This window comes from Oncorhynchus mykiss, chromosome 18 (assembly GCF_057628025.1).
Source record: "Oncorhynchus mykiss isolate SJ-2025 chromosome 18, ASM5762802v1, whole genome shotgun sequence".
NCBI classification, from domain to species: Eukaryota; Metazoa; Chordata; class Actinopteri; order Salmoniformes; family Salmonidae; genus Oncorhynchus; species Oncorhynchus mykiss.
In genome coordinates, this window is record NC_143039.1 from 68,121,115 (window position 1) to 68,141,114 (window position 20,000).

Here is a 20,000-nt window from a genome sequence, read left to right on the forward strand (position 1 = left end):
TTTACATACACTTATGTTGGAGTCATTAAAACTTGTTTTTAAACCACTCCACAAATTTCCTATTAACAAACTATAGTTTTGGCAAGTTGGTTAGGACATCTACTTTGTGCATTACACGTCATTTTTCCAACAATTGTTTACAGACAAATTATTTCACTGTATCACAATTCCAGTGGGTAAGAAGCTAACATACACTAAGTTGACTGTGCCTTTAAATAGCTTGGAAAATTCCAGAAAATTATGTCATGGCTTTAGAAGCTTCTGATTGGCTAATTGACATCATTTGAGTCAATTGGAGATGTACCTGTGGATGTATTTCAAGGTCTACCTTCAAGCTCAGTGCCTCTTTGCTTGACATCATGGGAAAATCTAAAGAAATCAACCAAGACCTCAGAAAAGAAATTGCAGACCTCCAAGTCTGGTTCATCCTGGGGAGCAATTTCCAAACGCCTGAAAGTACCACGTTCATCTGTACAAACAATAGTACGCAAGTATAAACACCATGGAACCACGCAGCCATCATACCGCTCAGGAAGGAAACGCGTTCTGTCTCCTAGAGATGAAAGTACTTTGATACGAAAAGTGCAAATCAATCCCAGAACAACAGCAAAGGACCTTGTGAAGATGCTGGAGGAAACAGGTACACAAGTATCTATATCCACAGTAAAATGAGTCCAACTAAACTTCTGACTTCAACTGTAATTGCAAAAGTGTTTTCTAATGATCAATTAGCCTTTTAAAATTATAGACTTGGATTAGCTAACACAATGTGCCATTGGAACACAGGGGTGATGGTTGCGGATAATGGCCCTCTGTACGCCTATGTAGATATTCCATAAAAAATCATCAGTTTCCAGCTACAATAGTAATTTACAACATTAACAATGTCTACACTGTATTTCTGATCAATTTTATGTTATTTTAATGGACAAAAAAAAAACGTTTTTCTTGAGCCTGCTCTGGGAATGTCATATACCACAACCCATCTCGTATCTATCCTCAGCTGTGACTGGGTGGTCGGTGCCCTGGAGGTAAAAGTTGTAATCTCAGAGACTTCTGTTTGATTTCAAGGCGGGCCACGAAGGCTCCAGAACATTGACGCCTGTCTGGACATAGCTAATTAGTGCTCAACAGACAGAGCAAACACTAGCCACACAGATATGACCACGGAGGGGCGAGGTGACAGACAGGGAGAGAGAGAGAAAGGAGAGGAAGAGGGGGTAGAAAGGGAGAGAGTGTGTGTCTGGGTGTTGGTGTGTTGTGTGTGCGAGAGAGAGAGGGTGCGAGCATAAATGTGTGCGAGAGAGAGAGGGAGCGAGCATAAATGTGTGCGAGAGAGAGAGGGAGCGAGCATAAATGTGTGTGTGAGAGAAAGGGAGCGAGCATAAATGTGTGTGTGAGAGAAGGTAAAAGACAGTGTGAGTGTGGGACCTGCAGGCAGAGAGCCTTCCTGACATCTGTCTGAGCCCAGTGAGATTAAAGGGAGAGAGAAACAAGAGGAGGAACACAGAGAGGAGAGTCACCTTGGAGCGAGGGAGGGAACCAGCATGACAAATATACACTGAAAATGTGTCTTCCTCACTCCAATTACCACGCCAGCAGGCCTGGACGTAGGGCTGTGCAATATATTGAATGAATTCGATTCATTCAAATGTATGTTTTTTTCCCGCGATATTCCAAATGCCTGTTTTGCAGAATCAATGTTTTTTTTTATTTTTCATTTTAATGAGTGTTTATGTCGGCTTGTTCTCATGTTGTATTTTTGGTCTCGTCTCGTTCGCTCTTTCTGTGCTGTGTACCTTCCCATTTACACCAGAGATCTGTATGTAATGACTAGATGCTCATGTCTCCACTCGAACAATGGGAGTCGTTGTCCCCAAGGTGGGAAGGCAGGCGACAAGGTTCAAAATAAGCACATAGAAACATTGGGTTTCTTTGACAGATTTTGGCGAGTGAAACCTCTCGCGTCTCCTCTTTCTCCCAAGCCCCTCCCCCTACCATTCACAACAACAAAGATGATTGATCACTTCCTTCTCTCTGTCAAACTGTTAACTTGCTATTTGCATTTGAGGTTTGGTCCAACAGAATCGGCCATATGGACACCAACACACATTGGGACATTATTTTACTGTAATAGAGGAGTTACCCTGTTTATAACTCAACTCCTCAAATTTGGAGCAGAGCAGACACTACTAAAACTGAATGAACATTCATTCTGGAAAATGAATGCACAGTTAGTTGCAAGTGCATAATGGTATCACATATCGCTAGCAGCATTTTAGTCAAATAAGGATTGCTATACTAGTTGCTTAGCATAAAGCTTAAAACAATTATATAAGGAATTGGCAACTCGTTCTCATTCTGAGAAACAAGGTAGTCCACTTGATTTCAACATCTGAACAAAGTGGACAGGCTAACAGGCTGTTCAAACAGTTGGAGACGGCCATAAAGTTCTGTTCATAACATTAACTGTTTCCCTTTGTTAGCGGAATTCAGAGCTTGTGAAATTATACTTGGATCCAAGTTGGCTAAACTTGAAATATAAATATTAGTTGGCTACTCACTAGCACGTGGGCTTGTGCTTGAGAGACTGTTTATGAAACCAGTGTTAATTTTCTATAATGCCTGCTACATTATTAGTGAATGTGCATTATGCATGGTTCTGGTTAAATTTGTAACAAAAAGAGCATTTTATAGTCAGACCTGAAAGCCAGATCAGTGATTATTGCAAGAAAAAAGCAGGTACAAATATTTTGATAAAATAATTAGTGGATCTTATGGCTGTGGAAGGAATATATTCAGACTAGATATACTTTCACAAGCTCTGAATGTATTAGATTATTGCTGACTGTTTTAAATGCAGGGTATTTTACCTTTACAACAAAGCTTATTTAGAGAAAACATTAAGAAGAGAGAAATATATCGTGAATCGCCAATAAGTTTGAAAAACAAAAATGCAGATATGAGTTTTAGGCCATATCGCCCAGCCCTACGTGGACGTCAACTTGCAACAAGGGGAATGTGTGTGTGTGTATGTGAGACGCAGCATCAGCAACACCTTTCAGGGCCAGTCAGTGTCAGGGCCAGTCAGTGTGAGGGCCAGTCAGTGTGAGGGCCAGTCAGTGTGAGGGCCAGTCAGTGTGTAGGCCAGTCAGTGTGAGGGCCAGTCAGTGTCAGGGCCAGTCAGTGGCAGGGCCAGTCAGTGTCAGGGCCAGTCAGTGTGAGGGCCAGTCAGTGTGAGGGCCAGTCAGTGTGAGGGCCAGTCAGTGGCAGGGCCAGTCAGTGGCAGGGCCAGTCAGTGGCAGGGCCAGTCAGTGGCAGGGCCAGTCAGTGCCAGTCAGTGTCAGTCAGGGCCAGTCAGTGTCAGTCAGGGCCAGTCAGTGTCAGGGCCAGTCAGTGTCAGGGCCAGTCAGTGCCAGTCAGTGTCAGTCAGTGCCAGTCAGTGCCAGTCAGTGCCAGTCAGTGCCAGTCAGTGTCAGTCAGTGTCAGTCAGTGTCAGTCAGTGCCAGTCAGGGCCAGTCAGTGTCAGGGCCAGTCAGTGTCAGGGCCAGTCAGTGTCAGGGCCAGTCAGTGTCAGGGCCAGTCAGTGGCAGGGCCAGTCAGTGGCAGGGCCAGTCAGTGGCAGGGCCAGTCAGTGGCAGGGCCAGTCAGTGTCCACGCTGGCAGGAGGATACTTTTGTCCCAAGTTGCACCCTGTTCCCCATTTATAGTACTTCATTTGGTCAAAAGTAGTGCACTATGAAGGCAATGGGGTACCATTGCTCCCTGCGGGCCCTGGTCAAAGGAAGTGCACTACAAAGGGAATAGGGTTTAATTTGGGACTCATCCATGGTGAACAGCTGAGTTTCCATTCCCCTTGTCATCAACAGAACTGTTGTTTAATGCTGTGTTTAATGTGAGAACTCAGTTGAGTAAGATCAGTTGTATTTCTTGCCATGTTGGCAATTACAAACTTTAAAACAGCAGGACTTAAATATTTGAACACAGTTGTGGTCAAGAAAGACGATCAGTTATCACACACGTACATGGTTTGATGCAAGGTATAGAGTAGTAACTGTTCAGGACTCTTCAGTAGTGCGTGGAGAAGAGAAGAGTCTACAAGACGGGTTAAGATGTATTAGATGGCGAGAAGGTGACTGACTGGACAGGGAGAGTTATCAGGGCTGGCAGGTAACCCAGTGTGGTTAAAACAACAGACCAGAGACTGAGACTTACAACAGCTCACACACACCCTAATATACATTTGAAGTCAGAGGTTTACATACACCTTAGCCAACTACATTTAAATCAGTTTTTCACAATTCCTGACATTGAATCCAAGTAAAAAGTCCCTGTCTTAGATCAGTTAGGATCACCACTTTATTTTAATAATGTGAAATGTCAGAATAATAGTAGAGAGAATCATTTTTCCCAGCTTTTAATTATTTCATCACATTCCCCGTGGGTCAGAAGTTTACATACACTCAATTAGTATTTGGTAGCATTGCCTTGAAATGGTTTAACTTGGGTCAAACGTTTCGGGTAGCCTTCCACAAGCTTCCCACAATAAGTTTTGTGAATTTTGGCCCATTCCTCCTGACAGAGCTGGTGTAACTGAGTCAGGTTTGTAGGCCTCCTTGCTTGCACAAATTTTCAATAGGATTGAGGTCAGGGCTTTGAAATGGCCACTCCAATACCTTGACTTTGTTGTCCTTAAGCCATTTTGCCACAACTTGTGAAGCATGCTTGGGGTCATGTCCATTTGGAAGACCCATTTGCAACCAAGCTTTACCTTGAGATGTTGCTTCAATATATCCACATAATTTTCCTGCCTCATGATGCGGTCTATTTTATGACGTGCATAAGTCCCTCCTGCAGCAAAACACTCCCACAACATGATGCTGCCACCCCCGTGCTTCACGGTTGGGATGGTGTTCTTCGGCTTGCAAGCCTCCCCATTTTTCCTCCAAACATAACGATGGTCATTATGGCCAAACAGTTCTATTTTTGTATCATGAGACCAGAGGACATTTCTCCAAAAAGTACGATCTTTGTCCCCATGTGCAGTTTCAAACTGTAGTCTGGCTTTTTTATGGCGGTTTTTGGAGCAGTGGCTTCTTCCTTGCTGAGCGGCCTTTCAGGTTATGTCGATATAGGACTCATTTTACTGTGGATATAGATACTTTTGTACCTGTTTCCTCCAGCATCTTCACAAGGTCCTTTGCTGTTGTTCTGGGATTGATTTGCACTTTTCGCACAAAAAGTATGTTCATCTCTAGGAGACAGAACGCGTCTCCTTCCTGAGCGGTATGACGGCTGCGTGGTCTCATGGTGTTAGAACTTGCGTACTATTGTTTGTACAGATGAACGTGGTACCTTCAGGCGTTTGGAAATTGCTCCCAAGGATGAACCAGACTTGTGGAGGTCTACAATTATTTTTTTTCTGAGGTCTTGGCTGATTTCTTTTGATTTTCCCATGATGTCAAGCAAAGAGGCACTGGATTTGAAGGTAGACCTTGGGTGTGGTAGGTAGCCTAGTGTTTAGAGCATCGGACTTGTAATCAAAAGGTTGCAAGATCGAATCCCCGAGCTGACATGGTAAAAATCTGTCGCTCTGCCCCTGAACAAGGCAGTTAACCCACTGTTCCTAGGCCGTCATTGAAAATAAGAATTTGTTCTTAACTGACTTGCCTAGTTAAATAAAGATAAAATAAAATAAAATAAATTAAAATACATCCACAGGTTGTGTCAAATTATGTCAAGTAGCCTATCAGAAGCTTCTAAAGCCATGACATCATTTTCTTGAATTTTCCAAGCTGTTTAAAGGCACAGTCAACCTAATGGATGTAAACTTCTGACCCACTGGAATTGTGATAGTGATTTATAAGTGAAATAATCTGTCCGTAAACAATTGTTAGAAAAATGACTTGTGTCATGCACAAAGTAGATGTCCTTACCGACTTGCCAAAACTGTAGTTTGTTAACAAGAAATCAGATCAATCTCATGAGAAAAAAAAACAGGCAGAGAAATCAGATCATTCTCATGAGAAAAACAGGCAGAGAAATCAGATCATTCTCATGAGAAAAACAGGCAGAGAAATCAGATCATTCTCATGAGAAAAACAGGCAGAGAAATCAGATCATTCTCATGAGAAACACAGGCAGAGAAATCAGATCATTCTCATGAGAAAAACCAACATCTATTATTCCACATCTGACAGCCGTGCCCGAATACAGACAGAATTATTCCTGAACGAAGAAATACACACATCCATTTTAAACCACACAGCCCTGTCCAATTCAGAAATAAGAAGCAGACAAATCAAAATCATTCTTATTCCGGTGAATTATTATTTCAAATCGTTCTTCACATCTTTTCATTATGCGACAGCCATCCTCAAATACAGAGGAATAGAGAAACGTAACGTATGCAAATAAACACACATCTCTTACAGTCTACTACCAACAGCTGTCCCGGACAGAACAAACAAACTCAGATTCTTCTTGTCTCACACACAAAGCCAACACTAGTCTATTTCCTGCTCTGAAGAAGAAGAAACAATATGTTGGAGCAATCTCAACATTACAATGCATTTAATCTACATCAAGCATTTTGTCAGAGCTGAGGAATGAGCACACAGTTTTTTCTACTTTATATTCCACTGCATTAGCAGTCGGTAGAAAACAACCCATGCTTGTGTATGTGCTCGCTGTCTTTTCAAATATCTGCTTGTTTTCAGCACATGGAAGAGCTACTACGCTCATTGTAGATGGGATCCGTCTCAAAAGTGTAAAGTGGTGTTGTCCTCACCGTGTGACCTTACCAGGAATGCCCAGGCGCTATAGTTGTGGGCTGTAACTACGACCCCAGAGTTGTTCCTTGGAAAATAACAGTCAGGGAAAGCTCTGGTGATAAGGAGTGGATGGGATTAGACCGTGCAGCTTTCACCTGTCAAGTCCCGTTAGATCAGAGCGGATGAAGGAAGAGATGGGGACAAAGTGGGAAGATAAACCGCTTTAGAAAATGTACATCATCCACCCTTTTACTCCTTCCACCCCTTTAGTCTCATCCTCTTCACCCGCTACAACATCCGTAAGAGGATTTACTGGCTAAAACCACAGGATTTAACTAGTCACTTCAAATAGGATCATTCTTTTAAGCTAATGATCAGATTCTCTGAAGTTCTAGCATCAAACCTATTGATGACCTTCTCAGTGGCAGAATTCATTCTAACCAGGCCTGACTCTCCATTGGCCAGGGTTTCACTCTAACCAGGCCTGACTCTCCATTGGCCAGGGTTTCATTCTAACCAGGCCTGACTCTCCATTGGCCAGGGTTTCATTCTAACCAGGCCTGACTCTCCATTGGCCAGGGTTTCATTCTAACCAGGCCTGACTCTCCATTGGCCAGGGTTTCATTCTAACCAGGCCTGACTCTCCATTGGCCAGGGTTTCATTCTAACCAGGCCTGACTCTCCATTGGCCAGGGTTTCATTCTAACCAGGCCTGACTCTCCATTGGCCAGGGTTTCATTCTAACCAGGCCTGACTCTCCATTGGCCAGGGTTTCATTCTAACCAGGCCTGACTCTCCATTGGCCAGGGTTTCATTCTAACCAGGCCTGACTCTCCATTGGCCAGGGTTTCATTCTAACCAGGCCTGACTCTCCATTGGCCAGGGTTTCACTCTTTAATCAATTGTAGTAACTGCTTGTCTGTGTACTGGAAGTGATCCCACCAATGATGAAAGTAAGCTATAAAGCACTAAGTGAACCCAGTAAGAGGAAATGTAACATATTGTCTAAACTTTGTGTATGCTTTCATCCACACAGCAGCAGTCTGTAAACTCAAATACTTTGGTCTCTGATCATTTATTCAACAAATAGCATTTTATTTGGCTAATCATTAGGGAGAGTAGAACAAACTCCTTCCCTGTTCAATGCCAATTTCTCACTTGGAGGCAGACCAAGAAGACATTCACTCCATCTCTCACTGTTTGTGTGTGTGTCCGTACCTCTGGCTGACAATGCTGCTTCACAAAGGAGAAGACTGGAGTATCCCCTGTGGCATTTTACTAACAGACTCCAAACACATCACAGCACACCTACAATCAGGTAGGTGACTGTGTGTGACTGTGGGACTGTGTGTGTGTGTGTGTTTATTTAACCTTTATTTATTTAAGGATGTGTTACTGCTAATCAGTTTGAGACCCTGCTGAGTTCACAAGCACACAGCAGAGAGGAGCCTCGGAGGGATCAACCATGACTGGGGAACAACCTCACAGGTAACAGCTGATGACATCACTCAATTCCAAACAGTCAGACAAAACTGACATCACATGATTCATACTGGTTTGTGGTCACAAGACTGTGTTAACCCGATGAGCTAAAGCTTAGGCATTACTTCAGAGAGGATTCACGGTAGACATTGCATGTTGGCTCAATCGTAAACTACCTTAAAAAGTCAAGTTCTACGCTTCGCTCTACAGAATGATACCAGCATCCAGGAGACAGGTATGGAGAAGGCCATGGTAATTCTGAGAACTGCCCAGTCCTGTCTCTCCTGTCCTCTCCTCTCTGAACCCACAAATACAATCTGTCCTGTGTCTGAAGGAGAGGAAATGCCATGAATCAATAACCAGGACACTTTTCACTGCCACTACCACCCGGCAATCTAAATAACGTCATAAATATTACATGGGCCTTTTAAATAGAGAAAGAAAGAGAAATAGAGAGAGAGACGCGGCCCGCCTGACCGCATGCCCGCTCGCCCAACCGCCCACCAGACGTTCCATTAACACCGGTTCTGGGGAAACATGCTGGGCTGCTGACAATAAATCTTTAAGATCTGCGGTGGGGTGCTGGAGAGGAGGAGAGGGGACCCCTGGAAGGGAACATGAATAATGCACACAGAGCCAAGCAGCAAGGTGACACACACACACACACACACACACACACACACACACACACACACACAGGGAGCAAGCCCAGCCAGCTCGCCCAAACAAGCCCCATGCATACCCCTTAACTCCCAACCTGCTCACCACACATCTGCATACAAATATATAAATACAAACAAGAGAAGTGCCAAAACAATATTTATTTATGGTGGCGACTGTGGCAGTAACTGAACCTCGGGTCAAATGGAAACATTAAAGTGCAATGCACGTTGTCGTTGCCGTCTGGCACCAAAGTTCCCAGGAAGGAAAACAGAGAAAATGTTCTTTCAAACTGATCTGTTGACTTGAGAATGTTCCAGAATACCCTGCGTCCTTCATACGAGCTCTGACCCAGCAATCTGCTCTGCGGCGGTTGTTGTGGTGGTGTTGTTGTCTGAGTGGGGGATATTAAGCCACAGCACCCGATTTAAAATGGCAGTAGGCTACAATGACCTCAAGGTATAAGCCAAGGGGTGTGTCCCAAATGGGACCCTTTTCCCCTTATCGTCAAAAGAGGTTCACCATATTTTTTTATTTTATTTATTTATTTCACCTTTATTTAACCAGGTAGGCAAGTTGAGAACAAGTTCTCATTTACAACTGCGACCTGGTCAAGATAAAGCAAAGCAGTTCGACACATACAACAACACAGAGTTGCACATGGAGTAAAACAAACATACAGTCAATAATACAGTAGAGAAGTAAGTCTATATACAATGTGAGCAAATGAGGTGAGATAAGGGAGGTAAAGGCAAAAAAAAAGCCATGGTGGCAAAGTAAATACAATATAGAAAGTAAAACACTGGAATGGTAGATTTGCAGTGGAAGAATGTGCAAAGTAGAAATAATAATAATGGGGTGCAAAGGAGCTAAATAAATAAATAAATAAATACAGTAGGGGAAGAGGTAGTTGTTTGGGCTAAATTATAGATGGGCTATGTACAGGTGCAGTAATCTGTGAGCTGTTCTGACAGCTGGTGCTTAAAGCTAGTGAGGGAGATAAGTGTTTCCAGTTTCAGAAATGTTTGTAGTTCGTTCCAGTCATTGGCAGCAGAGAACTGGGAGGTGAGGCGGCCAAAGGAAGAATTGGTTTTGGGGGTGACAAGAGAGATATAACTGCTGGAGCGCGTGCTACAGGTGGGTGCTGCTCTGTTGACCAGCGAGCTGAGATAAGGGGGGACTTTACCTAGCAGGGTCTTGTAGATGACATGGAGCAAGTGGGTTTGGCGACGAGTATGAAGCGAGGGCCAGCCAACGAGAGTGTACAGGTCACAGTGGTGGGTGGTATATGGGGCTTTGGTGACAAAACGGATGGCACTGTGATAGACTGCATCCAATTTATTGAGTAGGGTATTTGAGGCTATTTTGTAAATGACATCGCCGAAGTCGAGGATCGGTAGAATGGTCAGTTTTACAAGGGTATGTTTGGCAGCATGAGTGAAGGATGCTTTGTTGTGAAATAGGAAGCCAATTCTAGATTTAACTTTGGATTGGAGATGTTTGATGTGAGTCTGAAAGGAGAGTTTACAGTCTAACCAGACACCTAGGTATTTGTAGTTGTCCACATATTCTAAGTCAGAACCGTCCAGAGTAGTGATGTTGGATGGGCGGACAGGTGCAGGCAGCGATCGGTTGAAGAGCATGCATTTAGTTTTACTTGTATTTAAGAGCAATTGGAGGCCACGGAAGGAGAGTTGTATGGCATTGAAGCTCGTCTAGAGGGTTGTTAACACAGTGTCCAAAGAAGGGCCAGAGGTGTACAGAATGGTGTCGTCTGCATAGAGGTGGATCAGAGACTCACCAGCAGCAAGAATATAGGGGATAGGGTGCTATTTGGGATGGAGGTGTTGCTCTATTAAAGAGTGGGATGGGATAGTGGAGGGACAGAGGGGATGGAGAATTATAGGCTAAAACTAAAAAGGCCTCAAGACGCCCAAGCACTGCCAGAATCCTGTTGTGTGATTAGCCTGGGTAGATGGGGAACTAAGAAGTCCAAAACCCACCGGAGGTTTATTGGCATTTCACGGCCGCAAACGAAAGTAAATGATCCGAGAAAAAAAAATGGTCACGGTTGGCGCAGAGATTAATTCCTTATCGTGAAGAGAAAGAGCTATGGCTTTGAATGTTTCTTTCTCCTCCACGCTAACACCAGAGTGTTTCATTTTCATTTTCACTTTTTTAAGAAGGCAGACCATTACTATTTAATGAAGAATTTTGCCACTGCTTCCCTTTCGGACTTAATTTAACACTGTTTTGGTGTCAGTGGAGGGTTGCGTCTGTCTCTGCCCTCACACTTTTACAGTAAATAATTTAGAGACGTCCTAGGCTGCAGCGAGAGCTCAGAATGACTAACTACCTCTACCCATCCTGTCCCAACTCCTTTCCAATAATTACCTCAATTTGTGAACATTAAACCTCGCTTTTTCCATTTCCCTCCTAATTTCCATATGCTTGGATGCTCTGTTGAATTATACTGAGTGCAACTCCCAAGTGTCATAATGACACTTTAAAATGCTAAGCTTCTGTCTGTTGGTTTGCATTGAGACTGAATATGATGCCAAATTCTATGTCGTCATCTTGTCACTAATAAAATTCTTTGCTGTACACTGAGGGCACAAAACATTATGAACACCTGCTCTTTCCATGACATAGACTGACCAGGTGAATCCAGGTGAAAGCTATGATCCCTTGACGTCACTTGTTAAATACACTTCAATTCAGCGTAGATGAAGGGTAGGAGACGGGTTAAAGAAGGGTTTTTAAGCCTTGAGACAATTGAGACATGGATTGTGTGCCATTCCGAGGGTGAATGGGAAATAAAAAATATTTAAGTGCCTTTGAACGGGGTAGGTGTCAGGTGCACAGGTTTGTGTCAGGAGCTGCTGGGTCTTTCACACTCAACAATTTCCTGTGTTTATCAAGAATGGTCCACCACCCAATGGACATCCAGCCAACATGACACAATTGTGGGAAGTGTTTGAGTCAACATGGGCCAGCATCCCTGTGGAACGATTTCAACACCTTGTAGAGTCCCTGCCCCAATGAATTGAGGCTGTTCTGAGGGCAAAAGGGGTTGCTCAATATTCAACTCAATATTAGGAAGGTGTTCTTAATGTTTTGTACACTCATTGTATATGCCTGGCTACGAAATAATATTTAGTGTCACTGTCATCCCGTACCCCCCCCCCCCCTCACCCTCAGTGTCTTTCTCTGTCTGGAATATGTCATGTCCCAGGCCTTGACATGGACTGGGGGGGTTCTGGTGGGTTCCACTAATTCCATGCCATTAGTTATTCAGCATATTTCTTTAGCATTTCGTTACACCCACAATAACATTGTTAAATATGTGTATGTGACCAATAAAATGTGATTTCTTCTAGGACAGCTACCTGCCAGCCCCATATACCATCCATCCGCTTAGTGAAGCCATTATACATAGGGTACTGTAGTGTACAGTAGTCGTCAACATTTAACGCTCGAGGAAGAGAGGATAAGACATCCACAACCATGAGGTTTTTACACACATATAGCATGTCTGAACACAAACAAAAATGTGACCAACATGAACAAAAACATTTAGGACAAAATTATACATTTAATTTATTCAACAATTATAACACCAGGTGTTTGCCAATGACATTAAATATTTTTTGCTTGGGACACATGCCAAGTAGGCAGTAGGCACAAAAATAGGAGAAAAAAAAGCTGTGCGTGTTCCAGACTGTGATAAGAGACAAGCCTGTCAGACACAGACCAGTGGAGCGTACCTCCAGACAGATGGAGAGGAGAGGGGCGGGGGGTTCACCCCTAGGGTGTCACCTAACACACAGGGCCCTCCTCCCCCCTCTGAGCTGTTTCAGCCCCTGTTAACACCTCACGCCAGGCTTTGGGCTCGATCTCATTTGAACTTCATCAAATCAGAAAGCTAACTGAATTCAATGTATGGATTTATAAATAATTTATAAATCATTGATATAAAATCATTTCTAAATCATTGAAGATAAATGGCAGTTTTCAACTCATGATTGAAAATCAACAAATCAATTGAACACTGCCATTGACTTCTTGAAATGACTGACTTAAAATGGATTTGACCCCAACCCAACCCAACTCTGCATGACTCCTTCCATGGCCATCAATATTAATGAGTATAAAGGCCATTAAAGTTAGAGTGCAGAGTTACCACAAACTAACCAGAACCATGCATGAGCGAGCGTCTAGGTCAAAACTGACATGCGATTTTAATACGGAGAGTTCACAGCTGAATCCCAAAGGAAATCAGAGATAGGATATACGCTTTAAGGTTTGGATTTCAATTCCAGAGGTTTTGGATGACAATGCAGACTCAGAGTACAAGTCTTTCCAAACCCTCTTCTTCACCCAGGTGGTGAGGGTAGGCAACAACATTTCCACCCCGCTGATCCTCAACACTGGGGCCCCACAAGGGTGCGTTCTGAGCCCTCTCCTGTACTCCCTGTTCACCCACGACTGCGTGGCCACGCACGCCTCCAACTCAATCATCAAGTTTGCGGACGACACAACAGTGGTAGGCTTGATTACCAACAACGACGAGACGGCCTACAGGTAGAAGGTGAGGGCCCTCGGAGTGTGGTGTCAGGAAAATAACCTCACACTCAACGTCAACAAAACTAAGGAGATGATTGTGGACTTCAGGAAACAGCAGAGGGAACACCCCCCTATCCACATCGATGGAACAGTAGTGGAGAGGGTAGTAAGTTTTAAGTTCCTCTGCGTACACATCACAGACAAACTGAATTGGTCCACCCACACAGACAGCATCGTGAAGAAGGCGCAGCAGCGCCTCTTCAACCTCAGGAGGGTGAAGAAATTTGGCTTGTCACCAAAAGCACTCACAAACTTCTACAGATGCACAATCGAGAGCATCCTGTTGGGCTGTATCACCGCCTGGTACGGCAACTGCTCCGCCCACAACCGTAAGGCTCTCCAGAGGGTAGTGAGGTCTGCACAACGCATCACCGGGGGCAAACTACCTGCCCTCCAGGACACCTACACCACCCGATGTCACAGGAAGGCCATAAAGATCATCAAGGACAACAACCACCCGAGCCACTGCCTGTTCACCACGCTATCATCCAGAAGGCGAGGTCAGTACAGGTGCATCAAAGCTGGGACCGAGAGACTGAAAAACAGCTTCTATCTCAAGGCCATCAGACTGTTAAACAGCCACCACTAACATTGAGTGGCTGCTGCCAACACACTGACTCAACTCCAGCCACTTTAATAATGGGAATTGATGGGAAATTATGTAAAATATATCACTAGCCACTTTAAACAATGCTACCTAATATAATGTTTACATACCCTACATTATTCATCTCATATGGATATGTATATACTGTACTCTATATCATCTACTGCATCTTTATGTAATACATGTATCACTAGCCACTTTAACTATGCCACTTTGTTTACATACTCATCTCATATGTACAGTGCCTTGCGAAAGTATTCGGCCCCCTTGAACTTTGCGACCTTTTGCCACATTTCAGGCTTCAAACATAAAGATATAAAACTGTATTTTTTTGTGAAGAATCAACAACAAGTGGGACACAATCATGAAGTGGAACGACATTTATTGGATATTTCAAACTTTTTTAACAAATCAAAAACTGAAAAATTGGGCGTGCAAAAATATTCAGCCCCTTTACTTTCAGTGCAGCAAACTCTCTCCAGAAGTTCAGTGAGGATCTCTGAATGATCCAATGTTGACCTAAATGACTAATGATGATAAATACAATCCACCTGTGTGTAATCAAGTCTCCGTATAAATGCACCTGCACTGTGATAGTCTCAGAGGTCCGTTAAAAGCGCAGAGAGCATCATGAAGAACAAGTAACACACCAGGCAGGTCCGAGATACTGTTGTGAAGAAGTTTAAAGCCGGATTTGGATACAAAAAGATTTCCCAAGTTTTAAACATCCCAAGGAGCACTGTGCAAGCGATAATATTGAAATGGAAGGAGTATCAGACCACTGCAAATCTACCAAGACCTGGCCGTCCCTCTAAACTTTCAGCTCATACAAGGAGAAGACTGATCAGAGATGCAGCCAAGAGGCCCATGATCACTCTGGATGAACTGCAGAGATCTACAGCTGAGGTGGGAGACTCTGTCCATAGGACAACAATCAGTCGTATATTGCACAAATCTGGCCTTTATGGAAGAGTGGCAAAAAGAAAGCCATTTCTTAAAGATATCCATAAAAAGTGTCGTTTAAAGTTTGCCACAAGCCACCTGGGAGACACACCAAACATGTGGAAGAAGGTGCTCTGGTCAGATGAAACCAAAATTGAACTTTTTGGCAACAATGCAAAACGTTATGTTTGGCGTAAAAGCAACACAGCTGAACACACCATCCCCACTGTCAAACATGGTGGTGGCAGCATCATGGTTTGGGCCTGCTTTTCTTCAGCAGGGACAGGGAAGATGGTTAAAATTGATGGGAAGATGGATGGAGCCAAATACAGGACCATTCTGGAAGAAAACCTGATGGAGTCTGCAAAAGACCTGAGACTGGGACGGAGATTTGTCTTCCAACAAGACAATGATCCAAAACATAAAGCAAAATCTACAATGGAATGGTTCAAAAATAAACATATCCAGGTGTTAGAATGGCCAAGTCAAAGTCCAGACCTGAATCCAATCGAGAATCTGTGGAAAGAACTGAAAACTGCTGTTCACAAATGCTCTCCATCCAACCTCACTGAGCTCGAGCTGTTTTGCAAGGAGGAATGGGAAGAAAATTCAGTCTCTCGATGTGCAAAACTGATAGAGACATACCCCAAGCGACTTACAGCTGTAATCGCAGCAAAAGGTGGCTCTACAAAGTATTAACTTAGGGGGGCTGAATAATTTTGCACGCCCAATTTTTCAGTTTTTGATTTGTTAAAAAAGTTTTAAATATCCAATAAATGTCGTTCCACTTCATGATTGTGTCCCACTTGTTGTTGATTCTTCACAAAAAAATACAGTTTTATATCTTTATGTTTGAAGCCTGAAATGTGGCAAAAGGTCGCAAAGTTCAAGGGGGCCGAATACTTTCTCAAGGCACTGTATATACTGCTCTCAATACCATCTACTGTATCTTGCCTATGCCGCTCTGTACCATCACTCATTCATATATCTTTATGTACATATTCTTTATCCCCTTACACTTTTATCCCCTTACGCTACTACTATAAGGTAGTAGCTTTGGAATTGTTAGCTAGATTACTTGTTGATTATTACTGCATTGTCGGAACTAGAAGCACAAGCATTTCGCTACACTCGCATTAACATCTGCTAACCATGTGTATGTGACAAATAAAATTTGATTTGATTTACCAAGAGGTGGTCTCTTTTTCATAACACAGTATCACTTCTAAAAAAAATTTTTTTTTTTTTTTAGGTAGGCTACATTTACAACCTTTCCATCCCACTAAGATGAAGTTAGGAGATAGTACATCATGTAAGGTTGAAGAGGAGGCTAAGGAGTGGATAAGGGGTGTAGAAGTGTAGGGAGTCTTTCTTTTTTTCTTGACTGGAACATGACCCAGCTTTTTTTCCCCTGCGGGAGTGCGAGTCCCAGGCTGATTCAGTGTATTAGGAGGGGGAATAGGGCTCACTTGAAGTCTACTCACTTCATCAAGAATTGATGAACTCCAGCACAATTACAAAGTATAATGGGTCCCTTTATCTTCACTGCAGGAGACAGAGTTTACTCTTCTAGTCTGACTGAGACAGTAAAATGCTCTGGAGGGTATTTCCATCCCTCTCTCTGTCTGAATGAATATGGCTGGGCTTAATGTGAAAACAGGCTAAGATGCTTTTAACCCTTGTATATCAAAAGTGCCCTTTCCAACCCATTCCTCCACTAACAATCAACAGGGTTAGAAGTCAATGGAGAGAGCTGAGTCACACAATCTGCAGTAGTTCAGAGAACATGTGACTGCTGGAGCTACATTTACCAAGCACAAGCCAATCAGATTTGGAGATTTACGAGGAAAAATGTGGCCACAGAGAAACACTCCAGGTACCGTAGTACTTTGTATTTGTTTCCTTGGTGTTTTTTTAGGTTGTTTGTATTCAGAGGACCATAGAATGTGACTAACCAAGACAAAAACTCGTTCAAATACTTTCATCAGTTCACAGATAATATCTGGTATTCAGCACCCATACAATCCACAGAACGCCATTGTCAGTAAATCAGGGTCGTAGCAAAAACGTTTTCATCGTAGCAACAGGAAACGAAAACAAACATTTATTATTGGACAACTTCAGGTAATCCCTCCCCGTTTCGGTCTGTTTGGTTGTCTGTGAATACGACCCTATAAGCACACTATGATCTAATAGCGAGGCAATGATATGACACCAGGCAGGTGTTGAGGGGAGGGTAGTTAATACCAATAAAGACTCACGCAGCTCTCCCACTTTGAGGATTTCACACAGCATCTTGGTCAGCTCGATGCTGCTGCGGCCGAACGGACACTCGTGCTTGTCCTCTCGACTGCTGTTCTCCAGAACAATCTAGAACAAGGAAAGAAAGTCACTCAATCTATCGATCCACCAACGTTTTTGCAAATACTTTTGTCAAGTGTTTAACAGCTACCCAGGCACAGACAGACAGGCACAGACCGACAGGCACAGACCGACAGGCACAGACCGACAGGCACAGACCGACAGGCACAGACAGACAGGCACAGACAGACAGGCACAGACAGACACAGACAAACATAAAATACATACAGACATGCATACAGAGACAGACAGATCTCAACAAGGGCCTTTAATGAACTGGAACCGTGTGACCCTTGACCTATTAATCCTATGACACACTGAGGTCATAGTTGACAGAGATGATTCTCATGGAGAGAGTCAGAGCGGGATAGAGAAACCAGAGGCAGCAGAAGGTCACCAACAGGACAAGGAACTGGGACACAGCTAACTGGATTATCCTATCTCCATGGTACCATCTTAATTCAATCAAAATCAAATCCAATTTTATTTGTCACATGTACCGAAATACAAGAGGTGTAGACTAACAGTGAAATGCTTACCAGCCCTTTCCCAACAATGCAGAGTTAAATAGTAAGAATAATTTGCAAAAAAATAAAAAAATAGCAACACAATAAAAATAACGAGGTTATATACAAGGAGTACAGGTACCGAGTCAATGTGCTGGGGTACGAGAGAGTTGAGGTGATTGAGATAATATGTACATGTGGGGAGGAGTAAAACAGACTTGGCAATCAGGATAGTTAATAAACAGAGTAGGAGCAGCATATGTGATGAGTGTGAAAGTGTGTGTGTGTGTGTGTGTGTGTGTGTGTGTGTGTGTGTGTGTGTGTGTGTAGTATGTGTGAGTGTGTGGCTAGAGTCCAGTGAGTGTGCATAGGGCTGGTGTAAAGAAAAATAGAGACATACAAAATGGGTCAATGCAAATAGTCCGGGTAGACATTTGATTAACTGTTCAGTAGTCTTCTGAACCTTCTGAACCTCAACCAAGACCATACATACATTTATGACAGCTGAACATACTATGGTCAAAAGGATACAGGAAGAAAGATGGAAGCAAGATACCTGATGACTAACACGTAAAACATAAGCGTGCAATGCATACATTATTTTTGGGATGTGAAAGGAGTTCTACCAACATAACCTAACTAAAAGCAGATATGAGCGTTAGTGGGCGTGAGCACGCTCGGAGATGAAAATAAAATAATGGAGAAAGGTCAAGGGAAGCTATTTTCATAGAGGGAGGGGACTCTATATGTTATACAAAGACAGAATCCTATAAAGGCAAGACTCTGTAATATGAGAATTTAGTCTATTTCCATGGAGGGGCTCGGCCCTGTTATGTTTGTGATAGGATCCTTCCATGGAAGGGCTCAGTTTTGCTACTTTGTATTAAAGTGTGGATTGAATTCACAAGTTCTTGTAAGAGTATTATACACTGTTCAAAAGAATAAAGGGAACACTTAAACAACACAATGTAACTCCAAGTCAATCACACTTCTGTGAAATCAAACTGTCCACTTAGGAAGCAACACTAATTGACAATACATTTCACATGCTGTTGTGCAAATGGAATAGACAACAGTTGGAAATGATAGGCAATTAGCAAGACACCCCCAATAAAGGAGTGGTTCTGCAGGTGATAACCACAGACCACATCTCAGTTCCTATGCTTCCTGGCTGATGTTTTGGTCACTTTTGAATGCTGGTGGTGCTTTCACTCTAGTGGTAACATGAGACGGAGTCTACAACCCACACAAGTGGCTCAGGTAGTGCAGCTCATCCAGGATGGCACGTCAATGCGAGCTGTGGCAAGAAGGTTTGCTGTGTCTGTCAGCGTAGTGTCCAGAGCATGAAGGCGCTACCAGGAGACAGGCCAGTACATCAGGAGACGTGGAGGAGGCCGTAGGAGGGCAACAACCCAGCAGCAGGACCACTACCTCCGCCTTTGTGCAAGGAGGAGCAGGAGGAACACTGCCAGAGCCCTGCAAAATGACCTCCAGCAGGCCACAAATGTGCATGTGTCTGCTCAAACGGTCAGAAACAGACTCCATGAGGGTGGCATGAGGGCCCGATGTCCACAGGTGGGGGTTGTGCTTACAGCCCAACACCGTGCAGGACGATTGGCATTTGCCAGAGAACACCAAGATTGTCAAATTCGCAACTGGTGCCCTGTGCTCTTCACAGATGAAAGCAGGTTCACACTGAGCACGTGACAGACGTGACAGTCTAGAGACGCCGTGGAGAACGTTCTGCTGCCTACAACATCCTCCAGCATTACCGGTTTGGCGGTGGGTCAGTCATGGTGTGGGGTGGCATTTCTTTGGGGAGCCGCACAGCCCTCCATGTGCTCGCCAGAGGTAGCCTGACTGCCATTAGGTACCGAGATGAGATCCTCAGACCCCTTGTGAGACCATATGCTGGTGCGGTTGGCCCTGGGTTCCTCCTAATGCAAGACAATGCTAGACCTCATGTGGCTAGAGTGTGTCAGCAGTTCCTGCAAGAGGAAGGCATTGATGCTATGGACTGGCCCACCCGTTCCCCAGACCTGA

The 20,000-nt window shown here is 43.7% G+C and overlaps 1 protein-coding gene across 11 annotated transcripts in view; it reads right to left on the minus strand.

The window, feature by feature from the left end:
- Positions 1-20,000, minus strand: part of LOC110496650 (engulfment and cell motility protein 1) — a 171,653-nt gene that overhangs the window by 71,811 nt on the left and 79,842 nt on the right. For all 11 annotated transcript variants that reach the window (XM_036953429.2, XM_036953433.2, XM_036953435.2 and 8 more), the window contains one exon: positions 17,352-17,460. In XM_036953429.2, coding sequence (XP_036809324.1) covers positions 17,352-17,460 — 109 coding nt within the window. The remainder of the gene's footprint in view (positions 1-17,351; positions 17,461-20,000) is intronic.